The sequence below is a fragment of the Pyxicephalus adspersus genome, chromosome 1 (genome assembly GCF_032062135.1).
Source record: "Pyxicephalus adspersus chromosome 1, UCB_Pads_2.0, whole genome shotgun sequence".
Taxonomy (NCBI): domain Eukaryota; kingdom Metazoa; phylum Chordata; class Amphibia; order Anura; family Pyxicephalidae; genus Pyxicephalus; species Pyxicephalus adspersus.
Genome location: NC_092858.1, coordinates 107713554 through 107739297, shown reverse-complemented (window position 1 = coordinate 107739297; position 25744 = coordinate 107713554). Strand labels below are relative to the sequence as shown.

At 37.7% G+C, this 25744-nt stretch overlaps 1 protein-coding gene across 1 annotated transcript in view; it reads left to right on the top strand.

Moving 5' to 3' along the window:
• Positions 1-25744, top strand: part of TULP1 (TUB like protein 1) — a gene marked incomplete in the record, with an annotated part of 83662 nt that overhangs the window by 32527 nt on the left and 25391 nt on the right. The window contains 5 exon segments of the mRNA XM_072423088.1: positions 874-999; positions 2007-2095; positions 5113-5283; positions 5467-5579; positions 10659-10767. Of these exon segments, the coding sequence (XP_072279189.1) occupies positions 874-999; positions 2007-2095; positions 5113-5283; positions 5467-5579; positions 10659-10767 (608 nt within the window).

Sequence of the window (25744 nt, the reverse complement as noted above, 5' to 3'; positions counted from 1 at the left end):
CTTCTCGCTGGTATTCCACTAACCCGACTCTCTCCTCTACAATCTATCATGAATGCTGCAGCCAGACTCATCCATCCTTCCCTCCGCTCCTCTTCAGCTGCATCTCTTTGTAGTTCTCTCCAATGGCTTCCATTTCACCTTAGAATCAAATTTAAGCTCCTGTGCTTTGCCTTCAAATCCTTACACAGTTATTGTCCTACTTACATTTCTGACTTGGTAAAAAATTAATCCCCCTGCCGCTCTCTCCGCTCCTTCAATGACCTACTAATGACTTCCTCACTCATAACCTCATCACACGCACAGATACAAGTCTTCTCTAGAGCTGCCCCGACTCTCTGGAATGGTCTTCCCTGTCCTATTCGGCTTGCACCTGCTTTCTGCTCATTTAAAAGAGTGCTCAAAACCCATTTTTTCAAACTGCCTACCCGTCTTCTTCTGTCTTTTGAAACCACCACTACTTCCCACCACTACATATCCCCCATCCTATTGTGTGTGAAATTCCCCCACCTACTAGATTGAAAGCTCTTCGGGGCAGGGTTCTCTCCTCCTGTATCACTGTCTGTATTAGTCTGTCATTTGCAATCCCTATTTAATGTACAGCACTGCGTAATATGTTGGCGCTATATAAATCCTGTTTAATAATAACAATAATAATAATAATAGCTGTTGTTCCAGGATCAGACCATTCCGTAAGTGTATCTGCTGTGCACAGAGACCTCCACATTTCTAGGATATGACTGTTAATTATATGTGTGTATAGTGTAAGAACAGAATTGGAGCCTGACAACATCCTAAGTATATTACTATCACATATAATTATAACAACTGTACCCCGTATGGACCGCTAAGTCTATTGTGTTAATTTTTTTTTAGGGACAGCAGGCAGCAATAAATATTCAGACTGCAGTTCAAAGCCTTTCAAGTCAGAGAAGACAAATACAGCTTCAATGTTTCAGTCAAAAAGTGAAGGAACTACAGTCAAAAAAGAGAAGAAAAAGGGTATTTTTTAGAATGTTTTAGATTTAACAGAAATTAAACCGTAATGAAAAAATACTAAACATATCCTCTGCAGTTAGATTGACATTACAGACCCTATTCACCCCTATTTATGAAGTGAGCTGCATGTGCAATACAAAGCTTACTTCAAATGGTAGGGGTCACCACAAGTATAGTTCCTAGTTTGGAAACGCACAGAAATGCATCTCTATGCATCTCTCCATAACTGACTCACCAATTTTTACCTGAAGGATAGTAAATGTCATCTACAAAGTTAAATGTAGCTGTATGCAGAGCCACATACCTACAGAGAAAGAACAGTGATAAGCTTCTAAACCCATGTAATATGTAACTAACTTTTACCCTTTATGTACACTGTTTAATTTAAAATTGCATTCAATGGGAATCAGTCCTTTCCAATGTAGAGTAAACAAACATCAATGTTTCAATGTAATGATGCTCCAACAAATACACATAATTATTTTCCCACTGGTTTGTTGGGCTACCAGGGGTAAGTGGAGTTAGCTATTATTTTCTATAGTGCTTTCAACAACATGCACATGAGTACTGGGACCACCAGTGGACCCAGGCACTTCAGACCAGGCAGTATCAACTACAGTTCCTATACCTTTATGATAAATTATTGTATTTAAATAGTGTGTGATCAGGTGCAAAATCCAGATTAGCCTAAAAATGATAATATTGGTCTTTGCTAACAAAGATTTTAAGACCAAAAAGAACTATACATTTAGCCTTAAAATCAGAATTTCTGTTTTCACTGTTTCTCTTCCAGTTATCTACTCCATAAGTCTGTTTGTGTGGCTTTTTATTTTAAATCCGTTCCATCTTATATACTAATAAAAATATTAGTAGGTGTACAGCCTCTTCTCCGTTAGTAAATTATCCCACTGTTTACATCTACTTTACAGTACAGGTTTATTGTACTTCAAGCGCAGCAGCAACTTAGGGAAGTAGGAATTACTAACATGTTATTTGTAATTGTGATACAGCAAGCTCTTCAAAGTGCGATGAAGAGGAGGAGGAAGAGACAGTGAAGAATTCCAACAAAAAAGGCAAAAAGGGGAAAAAATCCAAAAAGGTACAAAATATATTCCTATCACTTTTATCTTAAAAACATTAAATTTCACATCACCTAAGCAAAGTTATCCTAAAAATGTATGGTAATATATATTTGATAACATTTTTTACATTTACCTACACAATTGAAGAATTACTTACATGACCAATTCATAAAATCTCAAACTTGTATAACAAAAGACACCTCCATGAATACAAAGTTTCTAGGCAGTTTTACTAACTAGTTTCTAAATACTTTTAGGTAACTGGAAAGATATATAAGCTTGAGATAGAAACAAAATGAATATGCTGTGTTTTAATTTTGTTCTTTATACAATAACGTCTAAGGCCAGCACTTTCTAATCAAATTAACTGGAGTACATTTTAAGCATGCAGAAAAAACACACAATGCACATACACTGATGCATTTAAGCCATTCTTCACCTGGGAGTCATCAAATGTATCAGCAGGAATCATGGATTTTATCTTGGATACTACTACAGCTCTTTTAATCAAGCATTGATTTGGATAAGTACTATATAACATTGCTTAGAGAAATGTGTCTCTGCACTACCTGCTTGATGTTTTCAGCATAAGCAGTTGAGCTGTCTTTTTCTGTTTGTCTAGGCCTATGCTAGCCTAGCAATTAGGTCATTAAGTGTCACTCACAATTGACATGACTGCAAAGTGATACTCTATCACTGCTTCATAGCTGGTCAAGGTTGTCACACCTCCCTCCTGCGCATGCAGGCAGTTCTGACTCAGGTCGTGCCTCTGCCCACAAGCTTTATCAGTTTCTTTTAACCTGCTGGCCAATCAGAAAATAGAATCTTAACCATCCCTGGCTATTTAGCTAGCTCAGACACAGAACTCCGAATTCGTGCAACGTCCACTAGTGCCGAGCCCCTAGCTTGCCGAGCTAGTTCCTGTACACCTGTTGCTTTATTTAGTGTTTCCTCTGTCCAGCTCCTGCATTAAGCCCTTGTTGCCCAGTCTGTTGTTTACTGTCTTTTCCCTTGTGTTATTCCAGTGTTCCTCTCTGTCTGTGGATATTCCTGTGTCACCTGTGCCTCCTGTTGCATTCCATTGTCTCCTATGTTTCCTGTGTCACTAGCGTCTATTTCCTGAATCCTTGGTATTTGACCCCTGGCTTGTGACCTGACTTCTCTTGCTTGCTGCCTGCCTTGACCCTGGGCTTCCTTGACGATTTTTCTGCCTAGTGATTTGGTACCGTGTATCTTCCTGCCCTCCCTGGTGTGCCCCAGGACCGCAACCAGGCGGTAACTAGCAGCGCAACGTCCTCACTAGTGTTGGTCGAATAGCTCACTATTCAATTCGGCAGCTATTCGCTCGAATATAGCAAAAAAATTCGGGTGGTTGAACATTGAATTGGAACACCATTAAAGTCAATGGAGGAAAAATTCGGGTTTTTTCAGCACTGTGGAGAGCTTCTACAGCCTCCAAACAGATGTAAAAAGATACATTATAAAAGGATACATGAAAGGATACATTGTAAAAAGATACACTGTAAAAGGATACATAAAAAGATACATTATAAAAAGATACATAACATTATTACATACCCCTGGACTTCACATGAAGATTAAAGAGCACATGTCAAATGTATTTTAGGCTAAAGCTAGGTACACACTTACAATAATTATTGTTAGAAAATGAACGATTACGACCGATCAACATATATACTCCACGATCAGTGGAGCAGAGCTGTCAGCATAGTAAAGCTCAGCTGATTGCTCTGCTCCCTGAGTTCCTGAGGAAAGGGAAATCCTGATGATGCCTTTGCTGTCATCAGGATTTCCCTTTCCTCAGAGAGCAGAGCAATCAGTGGAGCTTTACTATGCTGACAGCTCTGCTCCACTGATTGTGGAGCAATCAAGGGAGCAGAGCTTGTAGCATAGTAAAGTTCTGCTGATTGCTCTGCTTCCTGATTGGCAGAGGAAAGGGAAACCCTGATGATGCTTGAGCTGTCATCAGGGTTTCCTATTTCTCAGCCAATCACAGAGCAGTAGAGGTATGAATGGAGATAGTGCCCCTGATTCATCATTGAAATCCGCGATCGCTGGAAGCGCGATAATACGCGCGGATCGCTAATACGAATGCGCGACCGATAATCCGATTTTTCTTGATGAATCAGGGGCAGTATCTCCATTCAACCTCTATTGCCCTCGTATTGCCTGCGGTTACAGCTAATTGAAGGCACCTGCTTTCAATTAGCTGTGACCGCAAAGTTTCCACGACCAGGAATCTCACAATGACATTATGATTCATAATGTCATTGTCAGATAACCTGTAAAAAATAAAAAAGAACAAGTTTAAAATAAAAAACACATACGAAATAAATATTTTAAGAAAAAAAAAAATTTTTTTTTCCTCCCTAATTTTTGCTGTGGAATCCCATGTTTTTTGGGTCGGGTCTACCCGAATTCGAACAGCCATATTCAGGTCGAATATAGGGACAACCCGAATTCGAACATAAACACTAGTCCTCACCACTAGAGGCTTTAGAGAAGACCTGTTTGCCGCTTAGACTCTGCGCCTTGGCCCTTCTTAGGGCTCACTCTGCTTGTGTGCAAGCCATAGGGCCCCCTAATGGCCCGGTCTTCTCTAGCGTGACAAAAGATGCCAGTGCAGTAGGTGGGTACGTGAGGTCTAATCATTTAAATATGCTGGGCAATAGTGTACTTTATTTTTTGTTGCATAGAAGAATAAAATCTTATTCAAAAAATGATATATAACATATAAAGTATATACAATAGTGGCCAAAAATTTTGGCACCCTTGCATTCATGTCAGAAAATGCACCACTTCTCCCAGAAATTTGTTAAATACAAATGCTTTGGTATTGTCATGTTTATTTCTTTTGTTGGCACTGGAAAAACTCAAAAGCTAAGAAAAAAAAATCTGAGACATTCCACACAAAACGTCAAAATTGTACGGTAATGTCAGTAAACAATGTGTGCAGTCAAGAAAATTGAAATGCATTTTATAAGTGTTTTTTCTTCCCTTGTTATCTATTCAGAAGGAAGAACGTCCTCCTTCTCCAGTCATTGAAGTAGATAATCTAGAAGAATTTGTACTGGGACCAGCACCTCAGGGGATCACTATCAAATGCAAAGTAACACGAGATAAGAAAGGAATGGACAAGGGATGGTATCCAACCTACTATGTACACCTTGATAATGAGAAAAAGGTATCAGGAATTTTCAAGTTGGATTCTACTTAAAAATATGTATTTTATTATTATTATATGGTTAAAGAAAGAGACATTTTCAATGGAAAGTGTGTTTTGTACCATTTTACATATATAATGTTTTGTTTTACTGTATTTATTTTGCTTTCATACTTGCTTAGGTATTTATTTCTGGTATTTTAGGTTTTCCTACTAGCTGGAAGAAAGCGGAAGAAGAGTAAGACCTCCAACTACCTAATTTCTATTGATGCTACAGATCTCTCACGGGGAGGAGAAAATTTCATTGGCAAGCTAAGGTATTCTGCATATCAATATTTGAGGAAAAAATTAACAAGCCACACAGTCCTGTGTTTGAGCACCCCAACATGTTTGCAAGTTATGTGAAGATTTTCATTGGTTCCAATAAATAACTTTGCAAACATGTTGAGGTGCTCAAACACAGGGCTGGCCTTCCTTTTCTGGGTGCCCCTACCACTCCCTCTAGTTACATTAATCCAACTCCCTACATGTTCATCCTGACTAACCTCTCCACATCTAAAAGAGCAGGAGACCCCTCTCAAGGTGATCCAGCGATTTCAGTGTTGCAATGCGCTTCTCCAGCTCGAGTGGACAAACTACTGTGAGGGTCTGGACAGGACCCAGCTGTCTTGGTCCATATTGGAACCAATGAAAATATATATGGAAGATGAACTAACCCTAAAAATCAGCTTAGGGAACTAGGTTTCAAGCTGAAGAAAAGGACCTCCAAGGCTATATTCTCTGGAATATTGCCGGTTTCATGCGCAACACAGGAAAGGTAGAGGGAGCTTAGGCAGCTAAATGCATGGCTTAAGTCCTGGTGTAGAAGGGAAGGGTTTGGGTTCCTAGAGCATTGGGCTGACTTTTCGTTGGGGTACAACCTGTATGCCAGGGATGGTTTGCACCTAAATGAAAGAGGGTCTGCTGTGCTAGGGGAAAGATTTGGGGGAATGGTGGAGGGATATTTAAACTGAGACAGAGAGGGGTGGGACAGTCAAATAGGGTGGCAGAAAGGTTAGTCAGAGGTCAGACACTAGTGGATTGGGGATAGTTGGAGGGAGGATTTTGGATAATTGTAAGGAGCTTCCCATGTTACAAACAAACATTGGATTGTGCAGTACGAATTGTACTAAAAAACAAAAGGATTTGACCAACAATGATGGTAAAAGCAGCAATGGCCTAAAGAGCCTGTTCACCAATGCTAGAAGTCTAGCAAACAAGATAGGGGAGTTGGAAGCCTTAATGAGTGAGGAGAAATATGACTTAGTTTGTATTGATAAATCCTGGCTTTGTTCTTCGCATGACTGGTCTGTCAAAATTCCTGGGTATACTCTCTTTTGTAAAGACAGAGTCAAACGAAAGGGTGGTGGTGTCTGTCTGTCTGTATGTGAGAAGTGATCTAAAAGGGAATGTGAAAGAAGAATTTGTGGATGGAACAAGCGATGAGGTTGAGACATTATGAGTGGAGTTAAATGTGGGGTTGAATAACACACAATTATCGGAGTCTGCTATAGGCCCCCCAGTGCTAGGGAAGAAATAGAGAATCAACTACTAGCACAGTTAGAAAAAGCAGCAAAAAGTGGAAGTGTTTTAATTATGGGAGATTTCAACTACCCTGACATTGACTGGAGTAATGGCGCTACGGGAACAGCAAAAGGGAGGAAATTTGTGAATTTAATACAAGATAATTTTATGGTACAGTTTATAAAAGCCCCAACTAGAAATGATACTCTGTCGGACCTAGTTCTTTCTAACAATGCAGAGCTTTTAACACATGTGCAAATAAAAGAGAATCTGGATAGCAGTGACCATAATATGATTTGATTTAATGTAAGCTGTAAACAGGAAGCAAAAACAGGAAAGATAAAAACATTTAAATTTAAGAGAGCAAATTTTCCATTATTAAGGGCGGCTCTCCGTAAATTGGACTGGAAGACAATATTGTCCTCAAAGAACACTGAACAAGAATAGGAATGTTTCAAGTCTGTTCTACAAAAGCAAACTGAAAAATTTATTCTAATGGGTAATAGGTTTTAATTTTAGCCTCTTAAACTTATGTGACTCACAGCTGATGTTAAAAAAAGCCATAAGGAACAAGAAAAGGGCATTCCAAAAATATAAAAATGAAGGATCACCTTCATCATTTGAAACCTATAAAGAATATAACAAGAAATGAAAAAAGGTAAAATGTGCAAAACTTCAAAATGAAAGACAGATTGCAAAGGAAAGTAAGACAAACCCCCCCAAAAAAATGTCAAATATATTAATAGCAAAGAGATCAGATCTGAGCATGTAGGCCCATTAAAGGATGTCGCTGGGTTGGTAACTGGGGATAAAGACAAGGCAGATTTACTAAACACTTTTTTTAGCTCTGTGTACACCAGCACCTGAAGGATTACATCCATGTGACCTCAAAGAGCTGAGTTCAGTTATTTCAAAGCCATTATTTCTAATTTTTAGAGACTCTTTAGTCACTGGCAAGATACAGATGGATTGGCGTTAGGCCAATGTGGTTCCTATCTTCAAAAAGGGAGCAAAGTCATTACCAGGTAACTACAGACCTGTTAGTTTAACGTCCATAGCTGGAAAGGTCTTAGAGAGTTTGACAAAGAACCACATAGAGGAGTTTCTGCTAGAAAATAATATTATAAGTGATAGTCAGCATGGCTTCAAGAAAGACAAAAGTTGTCAAACAAATTTACTCTCTTTTTATGAGGAAGTAAGTGAACAGGTAGACAGTGGAATATCAGTTGATATAGTGTACTTTGCTAAAGCATTTGACACTGTACCCCAGAGACAGTTAATATGCAAGTTAGGGTGGATAGGTATAGAAAAGTCAATCTGTAAATGGATAGAGAACTGGCTTAAAGATCGCATCCAGAGAGTTGTAATTATTGATTCATACTCTGAATGGTCTAAGGTTATTAGTGGTGTACCTCAGGGTTCAGTGTTAGGACCTTTACTGTTTAACATCTTTATAAATAATTTAGAGTTTGGGATTAAAAGTACCATTTCTGTGTTTGCAGATGACTCCAAATTATGTAATGGAATTAAGTCCATACAGGATGTCTATAATCTACAAGCAGACCTGAATGTACTGTTTGATTGGGCAGCCAAGTGGCAAATGACATTTAATATAGATAAATGTGAAATTATGCACTTGGGAGCTAACAACATACATGCTTCATACTGTCTAGAGGGAATACATTTGGGGGAGTCAGAAATGGAAAAGGATATGGGGGTTCTGGTAGATCATAGACTTAATAACAGCATGCAAGACCAAGCTACAATATCTAAAGTTAGCAAGGAATATTCTTGTATTAAAAGAGGAATAGACTGCAGAGATAGAGACATTATCTTGCCCTTGTACAAAGCATTGGTCAGACCACATCTGGAATATGCAGTCCAGTTTTGGGCACCAATTCACAAAAAGGACATTGTGGAATTGGAGAGAGTGCGGAGAAGGGCAAATCAATTAATAAAAGGAATGGAGGAGCTCAGCTATGAAGAGAGATTAGCTGAACTGAATCTATTCTCCCTTGAGAGGAGACGTTTAAAGGGGGATATGATTACCCTGTATAAATATATAAACGGTCCATATAGCAAACTCTCTTTCCCATTAATCACTTTGAGATCATTACAAAGCACAAGACAGCACTCTTTGCATCTGGAGGAAAAGAAGTTTATGCTCCAGATAAGGAAGGGATTCTTCACTGTAAGGTCTGTGAAAATGTGGGATCAGCTCCCTCAGGAAGTAGTTTCAGCAAATACTATAGATTGCTTTAAGAAAAAGCTGGATGTTTTTCTAGGAGCACAGAATATAACTGGGTATTAAGGCTTTAAAGTAAAAATAACAGAGACTGTTGATCCAGGGAACATCCGATTGCCTCATGGAATCAGGAAGGAGTTATTTTCCCCTGTTGAAGCAAATTGTACCAGGGGTTTTCTTTTGCCTTCCTCTGGACCAACTATGTCTTATAGGGTTTTAAATCTGGGATGTGTTTATTTCCCTAGTGGTTGAACTTGATGGATTTATGTTTTTTTTCAACCTAACCTACTATGTAAGATCATAGTACACAGCAAACAACATACATGTGCTCTGAACTATTCTTTTGGAAACTAGGAGTAGTACATCCCATTATGTGTGATGTGCTGTATTTGCATTTGGGTAAGCACTGCATTATTATTATTATTATTAAACAGGATTTATATAGCGCCAACATATTACGCAGCGCTGTACATTAAATAGGGATGCAAATTTGGCATTTTGTGAGAGGGCCATTTAGTTATACTTTCCCCAAGGTGAAAAGTTCCTTATGGATAAATAAATATGGATAACGTTCTTTAGAAGGGCTATGGCTTATACAAATCAGGGTGTGCAATATATATTGGACAAATCCCACTTAGACTTAAAGTACAGTACTATTTTATGATTTTTCAGATTGCATGGAACTTTGTATTGAGACCACTGATGGTGTTTTAGTAATTATTTGTGACTGTTTTTACTTGATATATTATGTAAGGCTAATCCACCAAAATTGTTTGAATTAACTAACAAGTTGAATTTTTATGTATCCAGAATAAGCCTAGGGAAACAGTGGATAACAACTATTTGCTACTGAATGAGCAGCACACTACAATGCATAAAATGCTAATAACTGTGAAATATAATAACTGTTAGGCGATAAATCTGTTTGAGATGCATCTGAGATCATCCAGAGTTCCTTGATATGTACATTTGACCTACAGTTGACTTCCTTCTGGCCTGCAGACTTAACTTCTTTAAGTGACTATTTGACACCATATAAGAATGCAAAGCCTGCTGACACATGTCCTAATACAGTGAGGCCACCTCCTTACCAACAATTTAAGATTGAATAGAAAGGAGCAGTAGCAGCATACTCTGATTGCTCTTCCTGTCAGAATGTTTATTTTCACTTATATAAATATTACTTATTTTTGTTACCTTTAATTACGATTTAACAACCACATGCCTACAATAATTACTGTTTTGCCTGATTTTCAGTTTTAGCTTTAAATAAAACATCTTTTTGCATCTTCATTCAACCATTAAAGCACCTGTTCAGTTTCACTGTGATTGTACTTAACTGCTTATAACTGGAATTCACAGTTGAAGGCTTTTGGTATTTTTGAAATTTCCTAATATTGCCCTCTGACAGTATCTATCTGATCTGTTAGGTTCACAAAACCTGGCATTTTTTATAAAAATCCAACAAAATTCCAACAAATTGTGCAATATTAAAACTAATAATTGTAACAGTAGTTTAAATGTAACTGTACATTACCAATGATTGGCTATAATTACCGTCATATACCTGTCATATGTTTTTTTTTAGATCTAACCTGATGGGCACGAAATTTACTGTGTTTGACAATGGTGCAAACCCAGAAAAAGCCAATTCTGACTGGTCCAATGTGCGGCAGGAGCTCGCTGCAATTGTTTATGTGAGTACCATCATTACCTAACGACTGGTGAAACTAATGATAAATAAAACATTAGGAGGAATAAACTAAAAAAGAACAATGAAGTTCAAACCAATAATCAGCCTGATTACTGCCAGGCACAGAGAGACAGGACAACTAGGGGGTGGTATGGCTCACACGGAGGTGGTGTGAGCCCTGACAAGGGCCAAGGTGCAGGGTCCAAGCAGTAACCAGGTTTTCTCCAGAGCCTCTGATGGTGAGGATGTTGCGCCGCTGGTTACTGCCAGGTTGTGGTCCTTGGGCACACCAAGGTGGGCAAAAAAAGGTACCAAATCACAAAGCAGAAGGATAGTCAAGGAAAGCCGGGGTCGAGGCGAGCAGCAAGCAAGAGAGGTCAGGTCACACACCAGAGGTCAATTGCCAGAGATCAAGGAGACAGACACCAGTGACACATGGGCCACTGCGAGCACAAGGAACACAGAAGACACTGGGAGCAACAGGAGGCACAGGTGACTCAGGGATATCCACTGAGAGACAGGAACACTGGAACAGCACAGGGAAGTTGGCTTGGAACCAACAGACTGGATAACAAGGGGATACCACAGGAGCTGGGCACAGAAAACATTGGATTAAGCGACAGGTACAGGAACCAGCTCACAGAACTAGGGACTCTGCACTAGTGGAGACTTGTTGCACGAACATAGAGTGCAGTCGCAGTCTGTGAGCTAGCTAAATAGCCAGAGCTGATCAAGAGGCTATTTTCTGATTGGCCAGTGGATTGGACGGAATTGATAAAGCTTAGAAACAGAGGCATGCTCAGCGTCAGAATTACCAGCATGGCCAGGAGAGAGATGCCTGTGCTTTAGTGAAGAAGAGGTAAGTGTGACAATTACTACAGCATGTTGGTAGTAATGCTTACCCAATGGAGAAGGAAAAAGAGGGTCTGGTTCCCTTTTGGAGCAAGAAGCCCTCAGAAGGGGACCCAAAGCGGGATTTTTTAGGTACTAGCATGAATAGAAGGATATTTAAAAAAATAAATATATATATTGACAAAAATTATAAAAAATTAGATGAAATACATATTAATACATAAAATCAATCTCGTAACAAGGCCATGGATAGAACAGCCACAAGACAATTTGATACTACCACCAAAGGTGCATAGTTGTAGATGTAAATGACTCAAAACGTTTGCAGATCCAGTCTGCTTCTTAAGAGTACAGCACATTAGCAGTAGTATGGTGGTATGATACTCTGCATCTAAAAAAGCATTTTTATACGTAAGCATCCAAACAAAATTGTATTGTCTACAAATAACCATATATAGGAACATGTATATACATAATATAACACCTATAGCACATGTATACATATATAAGCATACACAACACATCTACATAAATTGATATCTTCAAATGAAACACATAAAAAATGTATTTTTTTCCACTACAGGAGGGACAACAATTAGCAATATGAACATAATATGAATGTATTAATGTCCTTTTTACATTTAGGACCCAAAGCACTTATATTTGAACATCAGGTAAGGTCAGGTACCCAAAATATAAGTACAATAGGGAATTTATCCAGGGAATACCAGTAACATCCTCACCCTCATCATCATCCTCTACTGACATCACTGATAAATTCTTCATCTGCCTCCAACTAATTTTGCATTTATCTCTCCTTCTACAGGTACGTCTCACATTCTATCTGCCATATCCACTCTGTGGATTCATTTGTATTCCCCTCCAATTTTCATCCAATTGTCTATGGTACGTCTTGCATTCTGTCTGCCATATTCACCCTGTGTATCCATTTGTATTCCCCTACTAAGTTGATATCTTCAAATGAAAATGCTACTACAGGGAACAACATTTAGCAACATGAACAAAATGAATGAATAAATGTGTACATATTGTGACACACACAAGGTAGGATTGGAGGTGGAAGGGAGATATATTTGCCCAGGATTCCTCTTTTATGTGAGGTATAAGATTCTTATATGATAGATTGTGTAAGATTCCTCCCCTGTGTGAAGTAGCAGGTGGAAGGCTCTCACCTGTGAGATAATTAATGAAGAAGCACTAAGGGTGGGGATATAACATAGAGCCAGGAGCTCAGTCAGTAGCTTGGCTTGGAGAGACACAGACAGGGGTTTGTGTCAGTGCAGCTCTATTTGGAGACACAGACAGTCGGTCTGTAAGGGAGCTCGGCTGAGAGACTCAGAAAGTCAGTCTGGGTGAGTGAGCTGAAAAGTGAGCAGAAGGTTGCTGAAAGCTTTGTTTGGAGCTGACAGGGAGAAGCCCTCTAGCTGATAGACAGGAACGTCAGATGTATAGTAAGTGCTGGACAGGCAAGGTTTTCTTTTGCTGTTTTGTTATTTTATCTGCAACCTTCAAAAAACCTGGCTGCAAGCCAACTTAACACTTATACTCGGTGTGTGAGTTGGATGAACCAGACAAGTGTCCTTTGACCCCGCAAAGGTGATCCTGAGCGTAACCCCTCACAATATAAAAACATTTGTAACTCACATAGCTTTGGGCCAAATGGAGAGCACACAAAGGTTTGTGTCAGATCACTTGTGAGTAAGGCCCAATGTTTTTGACAAATTTTCCTAATTTCCGTATGATCTCTATTGTATTCGGTAATAAATCTAATAGTCTTTTGCTCCGGTTGGCTATTGGACTGAGGGAATTGGTCTTCTTCTACCACTGCCTTTTTGGTATGCTTTTTGAAGGATTTTTATACTGTAGCCTCTCATAAGGAGTTTTGATTGTAATAACTTGGCTTGTATTTTGTATTCTGTATCATCTGAACAATTTCTACAAATACACAGGTATTGTGAATATAGAATACTATTAATCAGAGAAGTAGGATGTGCACTTGTAGCATACAAGATGGTATTGTGTCAGATTCTTATTGTGTCTGTGAATTTCCACAGATACACAAGAACACAGTAGACCCACCAGGTAGGCCTATTATCTGGGGCATTGACAGTCTCACTAGCCATGCCAGTCACTTTGTGGATCTGACATTAAGGCCACAGGTGTACAGTCTTCCCTTCATTCTAAAAGATACCTTGGATCTTTTAAAAAATTATTAAAGGTATATCAATACCAGTGAATGCCCTATTAGTCATTATTGATGTCAAAGAATTGTACTCCAGCATTCTCAATGATTTAGGTTTGCAAACAATCAGGAAATTTATGCAGGGAAGAGATATTGCCACATGGGAATTCAATTAATACGTTTTGGATTTGTTGTTCTTTATTCTCTCAAAAAATTACTTTAGATTTGATGATTCTCTTTATCTACAAACCCTAAATGTGCCCCCACCTACACCAACCTATACCTGAGAGAGAGAAAAACGTCATTGCCTGTGATGATTTGTTGTCATAAACCTCGTGTATGCTTTTATGGAAATGATTCATTGATGATATTTTTATGATTTGGACAGGTACTGTGGACAGATTGGAGGAGTTTGTCTCTCTTCTTCAGACAAGCTCCTTCTATTTGCAATTTACTATGCAATTTGATCCTTATAAAAAAAGCCTACCAAAAAGCCAATCCCCAACGGGAGCAAAAGATTATTAGATTTATTACCAAATACAATAGAGATCATATGGAAAAAAGGAAAATTTGTCAAAAACATTGGGCTTTACTAACAAGTCATTCGACAATCTTTGGGCAATAAGATCGTAAAAAAACACTTTTGCAAACAAAGTTCTAAAGGTTATAAATCAAAGAAATTGACGACCCCATGTAACTCTTGTTCATATTGCAGGTTTATCCTGCCACTTAACTACAAGAATGACAATTTAAACTTTGCCATTAGTGACATCTATTTATCTCAAAAACAGTATGTAATTTAACACGAATAATATGGCCTTAGCAGTCTGCAAATATGATTTGCTTTTACATTGGCAAAACAAAACGATAGTTCCATTGTAGATTATGTGAACACATTTATTTAACTTTAAATGGCAAAATGACAACTCTCCTCAGTAGACACATAGGCTTACAGTATAATTTTAATGCCAATGTTGTTCGTTTTGCAGCTCTTGAACAAGTACTGCCCAACCCTAGGGGGGTTTTTGGATAAGTTGTAATTACAAATAGAAGCTAAATGGATATATACTTTAAAAGCCACGTCATTCCTAGGACTTAATAAAGTCCTACCTTTTCAACCTTTTCTGTAACATTATACAGGTTCATTTGTACCACTTATTGGATACATACCCATGTATGTACTAATCATATCCACAAATCCAGTAACCTAATTTCAGATCAATTTAGGTACTCTCCATATAGCCATCTATTAGAAAACTTTTCTATAGGCTTTATAACTCTTGAATTTGGCCAAATTATTCAAATATGACTGATTTAAAATGGTTTATTCACCCAATGGGCCTGATTTATTAAAGCTCTACAAGTCGGGTGAGGATACACTTTCCACAGTGAAGTTGGGTAATCCAGCAAGCCAAGAATGGAATTCGTAGCCTCCCTAGTGTTTTTTTTTTGCAAATTTCCATGCAAAAAGTGTACCATTTTTTTTTGCATGGAAATTTATTTTACATTGTTGGCTATAATGCTTAGGCATAACTCACTGATATTTAATAAATTTAATAATAAACTTTAAATAAAAAAACAAAAAAATCTGTAAAAAAAAAAAAAGTTAAACATGTAATATAACTGTACAGAAGTATGTATGTGTATATATTTTTATATATATATATATATATATATATATATATATATATATATTATATGAATTTTTCTTCGTATTGGACTCAATACAGCTATTTTGTATTGAATCAAATACAAAATTATTAGAATTTTCCGCAGATTCGCCCGCCCGCACATGCACCAATGTCACCGGGAAACCCCGGAGATCGTCGCTGCATTATGCAGCTGGAGATCGAAGGAGCAGGATGTGTCCCCAGGACCTGCGAGGACCAGCAGGACACCAGGGGACACAGACGGAACAAGTTAGGTGGGGTTTTTTTAGTTTAAAGCTACCCCGAGTGTGACTCGGGATTACTGCTTTTGGTACACTAAATCCACCCGGAGTCACACTCGGGATTATCGCTAGGGAGGTTGACTTTGCTACTTGTTAGCAAATGTTTTCATTCTGCCCAGAGTCCGGGCAGCTCTAGAAAAGTCCTGGATCTGTGCATGTGTGATGAGGTTACGAGTAAGGACGTCAATAGTAGGTCATTGAAGGAGCAAAGAGAGCGGTTAGGGAAGTATTTTACTATCAAGTCAGAAAGGTAAGTGGCACAAGAACTGTGGCAAATGAAGAGAACAACAAAGAGATGCAGCAGAAGATGAGCAGTGGGAAGGATGGCTTGCAGCAGTCTGGCTGCAGCATTCATAAAATATTGTAGAGGAGACAGTCAGGTTAGTGGAATACCAGAGAGAAGGATGTTACAGTAGTCCAGACAAGAGATAATAAGAGCGTGTACAAGGAATTTGGTTGTCTTTTGGGGACTGGTAGGGGCGGATTTTGGAGATGTTGCGCAGGTGAAAGTGACATGACCTGGAAATATTCAAAGCAGAAGAAAGATCAAGAAGGAGGAGGGAAAATTAGCCTTGGTACTTAGCTTTGTGGAGGTCATTGTGGAGGTCATTGGCCGCATTAGTAAGGGCTGTTTCGGTCAAATAGGTCTCTGGAAAGCTAGACTGGAGAGGGTCAAGGAGAGAGTTGGTAATGTAATAATCAGTGAGTCTTTTGTAGATAAGCTCAAAAAGTTTGGAAACATGGGAGAAGGGAATAGGATGGTAGTTAGAATGTAGGGAGGGGTCTATCAAGAGTTTCTTCAGGATAGGGAGAATATTGGCATGTTTGAAAGCGGAGGGGTAGCTACCAGTAGAAAGAGAGAAATTGAATAGTTCGGTTGGGGGGGGGGGCAGGTTGGAGGAATTGGTATGAAGTAGATTAGAGGGAATTGGGTCAATCGGACAGGTAGTAGATGATGAGACCCCCTAATAATTCATAATTTATTTATTATAAAATAAAACATACCACAATATTTTTACCATAAATGTTTTCTCCAGAAAACATTAATAAAAATATATGAAAATAAATTTATGGTTTGCCAATTATTATGTTTTTTACTTTATATAATTTTAAAATTAAATATCTTTATTTCTGGGATTTATACATTATTTTTTAAGATAACAATATTATTCATTTTTTTATCTTCAAAGTTCGTAGCTTTAGATTTAGTATTGCACTTACCCTTATGGCCAGAAAATTAAGTAATGCAGAACGTCAAAGAGTTGTAGACAGTTATCTGAATGGAAGTGATGCCTCCCAGATAGCAATGGTTTTGGGTTGTAATCGTTCAACCATACCCAAAATTATTAAGACCTATGAATCTTCTGGTAGAGTGGAAAAATTACCAAGAGGAGGTCTGAGAAATTCAAAGTTGGATGAAACCCATAAGGAGGAGTTACGCAAGTTAATGTCTGAAGATTGCGGAATAAGCCTCAGGGAAATGAAGGATCATATATTTGTCAAATTTGGAATTAATGTATCTATTTCAACAATAGATAGATGCATTGATAAATTCCAATGGTCATTAAAAAGAACTTCTTTAATTCCTGCAAGGCGCAATGATTCCCATTCTCTTCAAGAATGGCTTAGCTATGCTAACAAAATCCTTGATCTCATTGCCAAGGAAGATAGAAAAACATTTACTTTTTTGATGAAGTAGGTTTTAACATCTCAATGAGAACCAAAAGGGGAAGATCTCCTATTGGACAAAGGGCAGTGCATGTTGTGGCTGGAGTGCGTTCCAGAAATTATTTAATTTGTTGTGTTAGCAATAAAAATGGGACCCTCCACTTTAAGTCACAAGCATGAGCATTTAATCAAGAAGCATTCCTCAATTTTATTGATGAGGTTTTGAATGTTTTTAGTGAAAAGAGTGTTCAGCATGCCATCCTAATTATGGATAATGCCCCCTTTCATAAAACTAGCCAGGTAAATAGCTTGGTTGAAAGTAAGGGACACCGACTCATATTTTTACCACCATACTCTTCATTTCTTAATTCTGTTTAGAATATGTTCTCTAAATTGAAAGAAGAAGTAAGAAGAAATAGGGCAATTAATTTGGGTGCTTTATTAGAAAGCACCAATAGTGTAATTTTTAACAATAAGCGAGCAGGATTGCTCAAATTATTGTACAAAAATGTTTAGCTATTTGCCTAAATACCTAAGAGTAGAAAGCATTAATGATCAATAAATCATTTAATTCATTATTACATATTTTGATTTAATGTTTCTTGAGAAAAACTTTTATGGTAAAAATATTGTGGTATATTTCATTTTATAATACATTTATTGATTTATGAATAATAAGGGGGTCTAAATTTTTTTTTGAAATTTGGTTGCAAAAGTGTGAAGTTTCAATGCAAAAGAATTTTTTGACAGGTGAAATTTTTTTTGTGAAGTTTAAATGCAAAAGTGTGAAGATAAAATGAGAAACCCTGTTATATGCTAATGTACTTTCCACGTTGATTGAAGGAAGGCAACATACAGGCCACTTAACCACAGAATTACTGGCTAGGAAGCTGACGCTCTACTGTATTGGTCAGTTTAAAGAAAAGACAAAAAAATTAAAACATTAAGGTTTTTTTATTGTTTTTATCAAGTGGCTATAAAGTAGTAGCATAGCATGCATAAAAATCAGGAACAGGAACTTTACCAGTTTAAAAATATAACCACATTCTTTGGTAGTTTTAAAACAAAAACAAAGCTTAACTACATGAGCAAAAGCTGGAAAACCTAAAACAGTTTATATATTAAACTTGGAATATAGTTGTAGAGTAGAATAGCTGTTAAATGCAATCCAAAAATAACTCAATGTAGTGTTGTTCTAAGAAATAGAATTGCTTCTGCCAGATACGCCTTCAAAGAAGCTCTTAAACGTGACTTGGTTATTTTTAGAGCTGAAAATAGTCTTTCAACACTGACTTTGATGGGTGGCATTGCTGTTGCGGTTCTAGCCACATCACTAATAATCTCGGGATAAACAAGGATTGCTTCTCCTACAGTCAGTTTCGATGAGTGATCATACTTTTCTACTTCTTTTAATTTTTTTAAAAAAAACTCCTGCTGGAATCTCTTTATTTTGACATTTTCTGGTCGTTTATCTTTCACCCATATGTGACGTCGCTTTACCGTTGAAAGTTCCATTTTGTCCAAGTAGGAATCAAAGTCTAATTCTTCAAATTCATTTGAAGAGGATGATCCTGAGTTACCAGTGCTTAAAGCTTCATCCAGCGGTGGTGTTTCAGGTAGTAATTCCTTCATGCGAACTGCTACAGAGAGGGCCTTTTTTGCAGTATCAGTCTGGTCATCGTTCAACAAAATTCCACTCATTGGATAAACATAAATAGCAGCTAACAAGATTTTATTATCCAGTAAGAGATTCTCTCTTTTCTTCATTGAAGATACAATGCCCAATGCCATCAGCCTTTTAATCCTCCACTTTTGTTCAGGCAATATATCAAGCTCTTCCATTTCAAGAAGAATTTACCAGGTGTTAAATCTTCAGATTGCAAGCTCTTGGTGACAGTAAAGGGGTTAGAAAGTACATTTTCTAGTGCTTTTACTTGTGTCCACTGGCTTTCAGGTATAAAACATTTTCATTGTCCAGTTCTTCAAGAAAGTCCTTTAGTTCAAGCAAACGCTTTACCATCAAATAAGTGCTTTCCCAGCGTGTTGTTTGATCCAAAATTGCTCCTTTTCCTGCACGTCTTTTCAAAGTGGCATTTGTTTTAAGGGCCCTGGCTGCAACAGTTACTTGCCTCAATTTGCCAATTAGAAGAGATGCATGACGATCTTTCAATCCTTCTCTTGTTGCAAGTTGCAGAGTATGAACAGCACAATGCATATGTTGAATAGTGGTACGCTTAGATGCTTCTTCAACAATATTATCTAAAATGTCACTATTCCCCTCGCTTTCACTTTCTCCGATACTTCCAGAACTGTCTTCCTTTAATATCTGTCTGCACCTTCTTCATCTACTTTATTCATTTTTTCAATTGTGCTCTACATATTGGAAGCATTATTTGTCACAATACATAGAATCTGTTCCTTTTCAAATTCAAAATCTTCTAGAACATCGTCCACTAACTTCTTAGGATAGTCACTGGTGTGATGTGCCTGGGTGTCCTTTCCTCCCAAAGTTTGCATTTTTGTTTTATTATTTTCATCAACACATCTAACATTAATAGCAAAATAATTAACTCTGTGACGTGTGCATGCATCCATTTTATGAAGACAAAATGTTCCTTTCAGACCTTTTCGTAGTTCTTCCTTTTTGCATTTGGCCTCTTCAATTATAAGTTTCCTTATACTTTCTCTTTCCAGAGAAACACCAATTTTTTTAGCCATTTCTCCATTTAGGCCTAAAAAGGCTGGCTGTGAAAATGTTGATGTTATTCCCTGGAACTATTACCAATTGCACTTATAATGTGGCACTTGGAATTTTGGGAACATGACCCGGGTCTCATGTGACCTTGCCTGATGTTTAAATAGAAGTGTTTTGGGCCCCAAACATGGATAGACTGAAACAAGTAGCAAAGAATTTGAGAAATCAGTTGAACCTGGGTAGAGAAAGGGTTGGCAAGGCAAAAAATATCAAGGACCACTCAACTGGAACAAAGGGAAAGTGAGCAGATAATTCAATGAGAAGATTTAGGTTGGTGCAAAGAGTTCATCTGCAATAGGGAAGGTACCATAGACAATCAGATTAAATGTTTAGGGTAATACAAATGGATACACAGGGTGAATATGGCAGACAGCATGCAAGATGTACCATAGAGAATCAGATGAAAATTGTAGGGGAATACAAATGGATACACATGGTGGATATGGCGACAGAATGCGAGACGTACCATTGACAATCAGATTAAAATTGTGGGGGAATACAAATGTATACACAGGTTTCATATGAAAGACGGAATGAAAGATGTACTATAGACAATTAGATGAAAATTTTAGGGGAATACACATGGATACACAGGGTGGATATGGCAGACAGCATGTGAGACGTACCATAGACAATCAAATGAAAATTGGAAAGGAATACAAATGGATATACAGGGTGGATATGGCAGTCAGCATGGGAGACGTACCAAAGACAATCAAATGAAAATTTTAGGCAGACAGAATGCGAGACATACCATAGACAATCAGATGAAAATTGTGGGTGAATCCAAATGGATACACAGTGTTGATTTGTCAGACATCATGCGAGATGTGTCATAGACAATTAGATGAAGACTGTAAAGGAATACAGAGGGTGGATTTGGCAGATAGAATGCCAGATGTACCATAGACAATCAGATGAAAACTGTAGGGAAATACAAAAGGATACACAGGGTGAATATGGCAGACAGCATGCAGGACGTACCATGGACAATCAGATGAAAATTGTAGGGGAATACAAATGGATACAAAGGGTTCATATGCAAGACATACCAAATTTAGGCACGTGACCAGGGCCTCAAGTGATTTTGCCTGATGATTAAATAAAAGTGCTTTGGGCCCTGAATATGGATGGACTGATGGGAGTTATGAAGAATTTAGGATATCAGTCGAACCTGGGTAGGGGAGGGGTTGGCAAGGCAATAAATATCAAGGAGCAGTCAACTGGAACAAAGAGATAGTAAACAGATAATTCTATGGGGAGATTTAAGTTGGTTCAGCCAGTTCATCTCAAAGGGGAAACGTACCATAAACAATCAGATGAAAATTGTAAAGGAATACAAATGGATACACAGAGTGGATATGGCAGACAGAATGGGAGAGGTACTATAGACAATCAGAGGAAAATTGTAGAGGAATACAAATGGATACACAGTGTTTATAAGGCAGACATTATGCAAGACATACCATAGACTAAAAATTGTAGAGGAATACAAATGGATACACAGGCTGGATATGGCAGACTGGATGTGAGATATCGAAAGACAATCAGATGAAATTGGTAGGGGATTACAAATGGATACACAGGGTGGATAAAGCAGACAAAATGTAAGATGTACCTGTAGAGCAAGAGGTAAATGTAGAATATTTACAGGTGGATAACAAAGGGGAATTTATTAGTGATGTTAACAGGGGAGAATGATAATAGTAGGAAGGATGTTAATGTTATTCCCTTGTTTAATTCCCAATTGCATTTATAGTTTGGCACTTGGAATTTTGGGCATGTGACCTTGCCTGATGTTTGAATAGAAGTGCTTTGGGCCCTGAAAATGGAAGGACTGATGTTTACTAGAGAATAATGATGATGGTGATGAGGATGTTGATTTAATTCCTTGGATAAATTCATAATTGCACTTAAAATTTGACACTTGGAACCTGGGTACGTGACCAGGGTCTCTAGTGACTTTGCCTGATAATTAAATAGAAGTTCTTTGGGCCCTGAATATGGATGGACGGATAGGAGTAATGAGGATTTTGGGATATCAGTGGAACATGAGTAGAGGAGGGGTTGGGAAGGCAATAAATATCAAAGAGCAGTCAACTGGAACAAAGGAATAGTGAACAGATAATTATATGGGGAGATTTAGGTTGGTTCAATAAGTTCATCTGCAATGGGAAACATACCATAGACAATCAGATGAAAATTGTAAAGGAATACAAATAGATATACAGGGTCTCGCATTTTGTCTGCCATATCCACACTGTGTATGCATTCGTACTCCTCTACAATTTTCATCTGATTGTCTATGATACATCTCGCATTCTCGGCAAAACATATCAAGGACCACTCAACTGGAACAAAGGGAAAGTGAGCAGATAATTCAATGAGAAGATTTAGGTTGGTGCAATAAGTTCATCTGCAATAGGGAAGGTACCATAGACAATCAGATTAAAAGTTTAGGGGAATACAAATGGATACACAGGGTGAATATGGCAGACAGCATGCAAGACGTACCATAGAGAATCAGATGAAAATTGTAAGGGAATACGAATGCATACACAGTGTGGATATGGCAGACAAAATGCAAGATGTGCCATATACAATTCGATGAAATTTGTGGGGGAATACAAATGCATTCGTAGGGTTAATATTGCAGACAGAATGCGAGATATACCAAGACAATCAGATGAATATTGTAGGGGAATACAAATAGATACACAAAGTGGATATGACAGACAGATTATGAGATGTACCAAATACAATAAGTTGAATATTGTAGGGGAATACAAATGGATACACAGGGTGGATATTGCAGACAGAATGCAAGACTTACCATAGACAATCAGAAGAAAATTGTAAAGAAATTCAAATTAATACACCAGGTGGCTATGGCAGACAGAATAAGAGACGTTCCATGGACAATCCGTTGAAAATTGTAGGGGAATACAAATGCATACATAGGGTTGATATTGTAGACAGATGCGAGATATACCATAGACAGATGAATATTGGAGGGTAATGCAAATGGATACACAGTTTGGCTATACCAGACAGAATGTAAGATGTACCTGTAGAACAAGAGATAAATGCAGAATAAATGCAGGCAGATGAAAAAGGGGAATTCATCAGTGATGTTAACAGAGTAAGATAATAATAATAAGAAGGATGTTGATGTTATTCCCTGGTTTAATTCCTAATTACATTTATAATTTGGCACTTTAATTTTTGGCATGTGTGGTCTTGCCTGATGTTTAAATAGAAGTGCTTTGGGCCCTGAATATGGATAAACTGATGTTTAGTAGATAATATTGATGATAATGAAGAGGATGGTTTTTATTCCCTGGATTAATTCATAATTTCTCCTACAATTTGGCACTTGGAATTTAGGCACGTGACCAGGGTCTCAAGTGACCTTGCCTGATGATTAAATAGATATACCTACGTATACAAAATTAACTTTTTGAAATACTTAATGTCAGTATAATATTCTATATTCAATATATTTACAGAACTAACCACAAAGAAGTAATTGAATTGATTTCATTTTATGCTGATAATTGAAGGCTCCAGCGGTAGTTTGCCATCATGTGTCTATCCTATCTGCCCTGATTCCTTTCTTCCATCACCTTTATATCTTAATGGAACCTCTCTCCTTGTCCCTCACTGAAATCAAGGTTTTCTGGAAATTTTTGCAAGTGGCTAGAGCTACCTTTAGGCTCATAGTAGCACCCACATTTTTAAAGTTTAAGAACAAGTTTTGTACCAGTTCTTCATAATTCTGTGCTTTATGGTTACCCAAGAAGTTCCTGACAACCATGACACAGCTGTGCCATGCAGAAGCTTCAGTATCAGTCATGTAACTTGTGAAATGTGAATCATTTATCATTTTCTGAATCTGGGTCCATCAAAGATTCCTGCTTTTAATTTTTCAGTACTCAACCCAGGGAATATTCTACAAACGTATTTGAAGCAATCACCATCCTTGTTCAAAGCTCTAACAAATTGCTTCATTAATCCCAACTTTATGTGTAGTGGAGGAGAAATTATTTTTTTCTTTTGTCAACCATTGGCTTGTTAATGATGTTCACTGCAGCTTTTTTCATGTTTTCCCTTGGAGGCCATGTCACTTTTTCCAGTGATCCTGCTTTGCTCTACTATCCCACAAGCAGATGAAACATGGGTACTTTGTGTATCTACTTTTTTATCCAAGTAGGAAGTTCACCATTTTTAAATCAAGACATATGGGCCATTGGTGTTCATGATGGCAAAGCTTTTGTTAGGACCATTTTGATATTTTTATATTCTTCTGACGTAGACACTCTACAGTTTTGCATATCATATGGGGAGCCCAATACTAATCTTGGTCCCCCAGTTTATTATCAATATATGCAAGATATGCTTGTTTTAAATGTTTTGTAATGTTTCTTCTTTGTCTTTGCTGAGAATGTATCAACATACATTAGGGTCATTTAAACAACTTCTTCTTGAAAAACTCATATTTCTGTAAAAAAAAAAAAAATGTATGACTAAAAAGAAGGCAAATGAAAGTTCCATGAAAATAATGCTACATTTAATATATACAATGCAAAACATCAGTTTAAATAAAGGTTTAAACTTTATACCGAAAAAGTTCCATTATTGTACTTAAATATTCTAAATAATTGAACACACTTTCTTCCATGGTTCCCATATCAGTTCAAATTTGTCTAGATCAGGGGTCTGCAACCTGCGGCTCCGGAGCCGCATGCGGCTCTTCAGCCTCCTTGTTGTGGCTCCCTTCGGCTGCCGCGGGGAGATCTCTGATGGGGGATCCCCTTCCTCCCAAGACACTGCTGAGGAGGGGGATTCCCTATCCGGTGTTCTAATGAAAAAAATCTACCACGGGGCGTGTACAAATGGACTCTTTTGATAGTAAAGGTTGCTGACCCCCGGTCTAGAGTATTCTTAGTCATAATCCAATCCATGTTAGCTTTGAATGGGTCCATTCGTAAATCGGGGGATTTCCAAGATTTAGCTAAGGTGATCCGAGCTGCCAAAATCATCAGTTTCAAAAGTTTGATTTGATACATTAGCCCCGATTCATCAATGAAATGCAAGTATGCTCCGGTCAGCAAGCTTTAGTTTTCAGCTGCGCGATTCAGAAGTAGATGTTAACCTCAATGGTGAGGTGATAGCAATTGATTAGCGCACACCTGCGCCCTGTTGTGTGCGCATCTCCAGTCCATTTTACAGGTCAGTTTGAATCTTTAACGCTTGATGTTTTTTGTGTTTTGTGTGCTACGTTTTTATGTTACATTCTACTCAATCACAAACTTGCTTCATTTATAGTTACATTTGTTGCACTTCTTGTTACTTTTTGTTTTGGTTGCAACACTGCAAACTAATTTTTTATCAAGCTGGATATATACTAAGTGGCACTTTCAAATATGTCATCACGCAATAGTATGAGTGTAAAAAAATATGTGAACAAACATTTGTGACCTGTCAAAAATTTCATTATAGTTTGACTTTAGAGAAATCAAATATTTTAGTAAAGGATTATAGGCAAACAT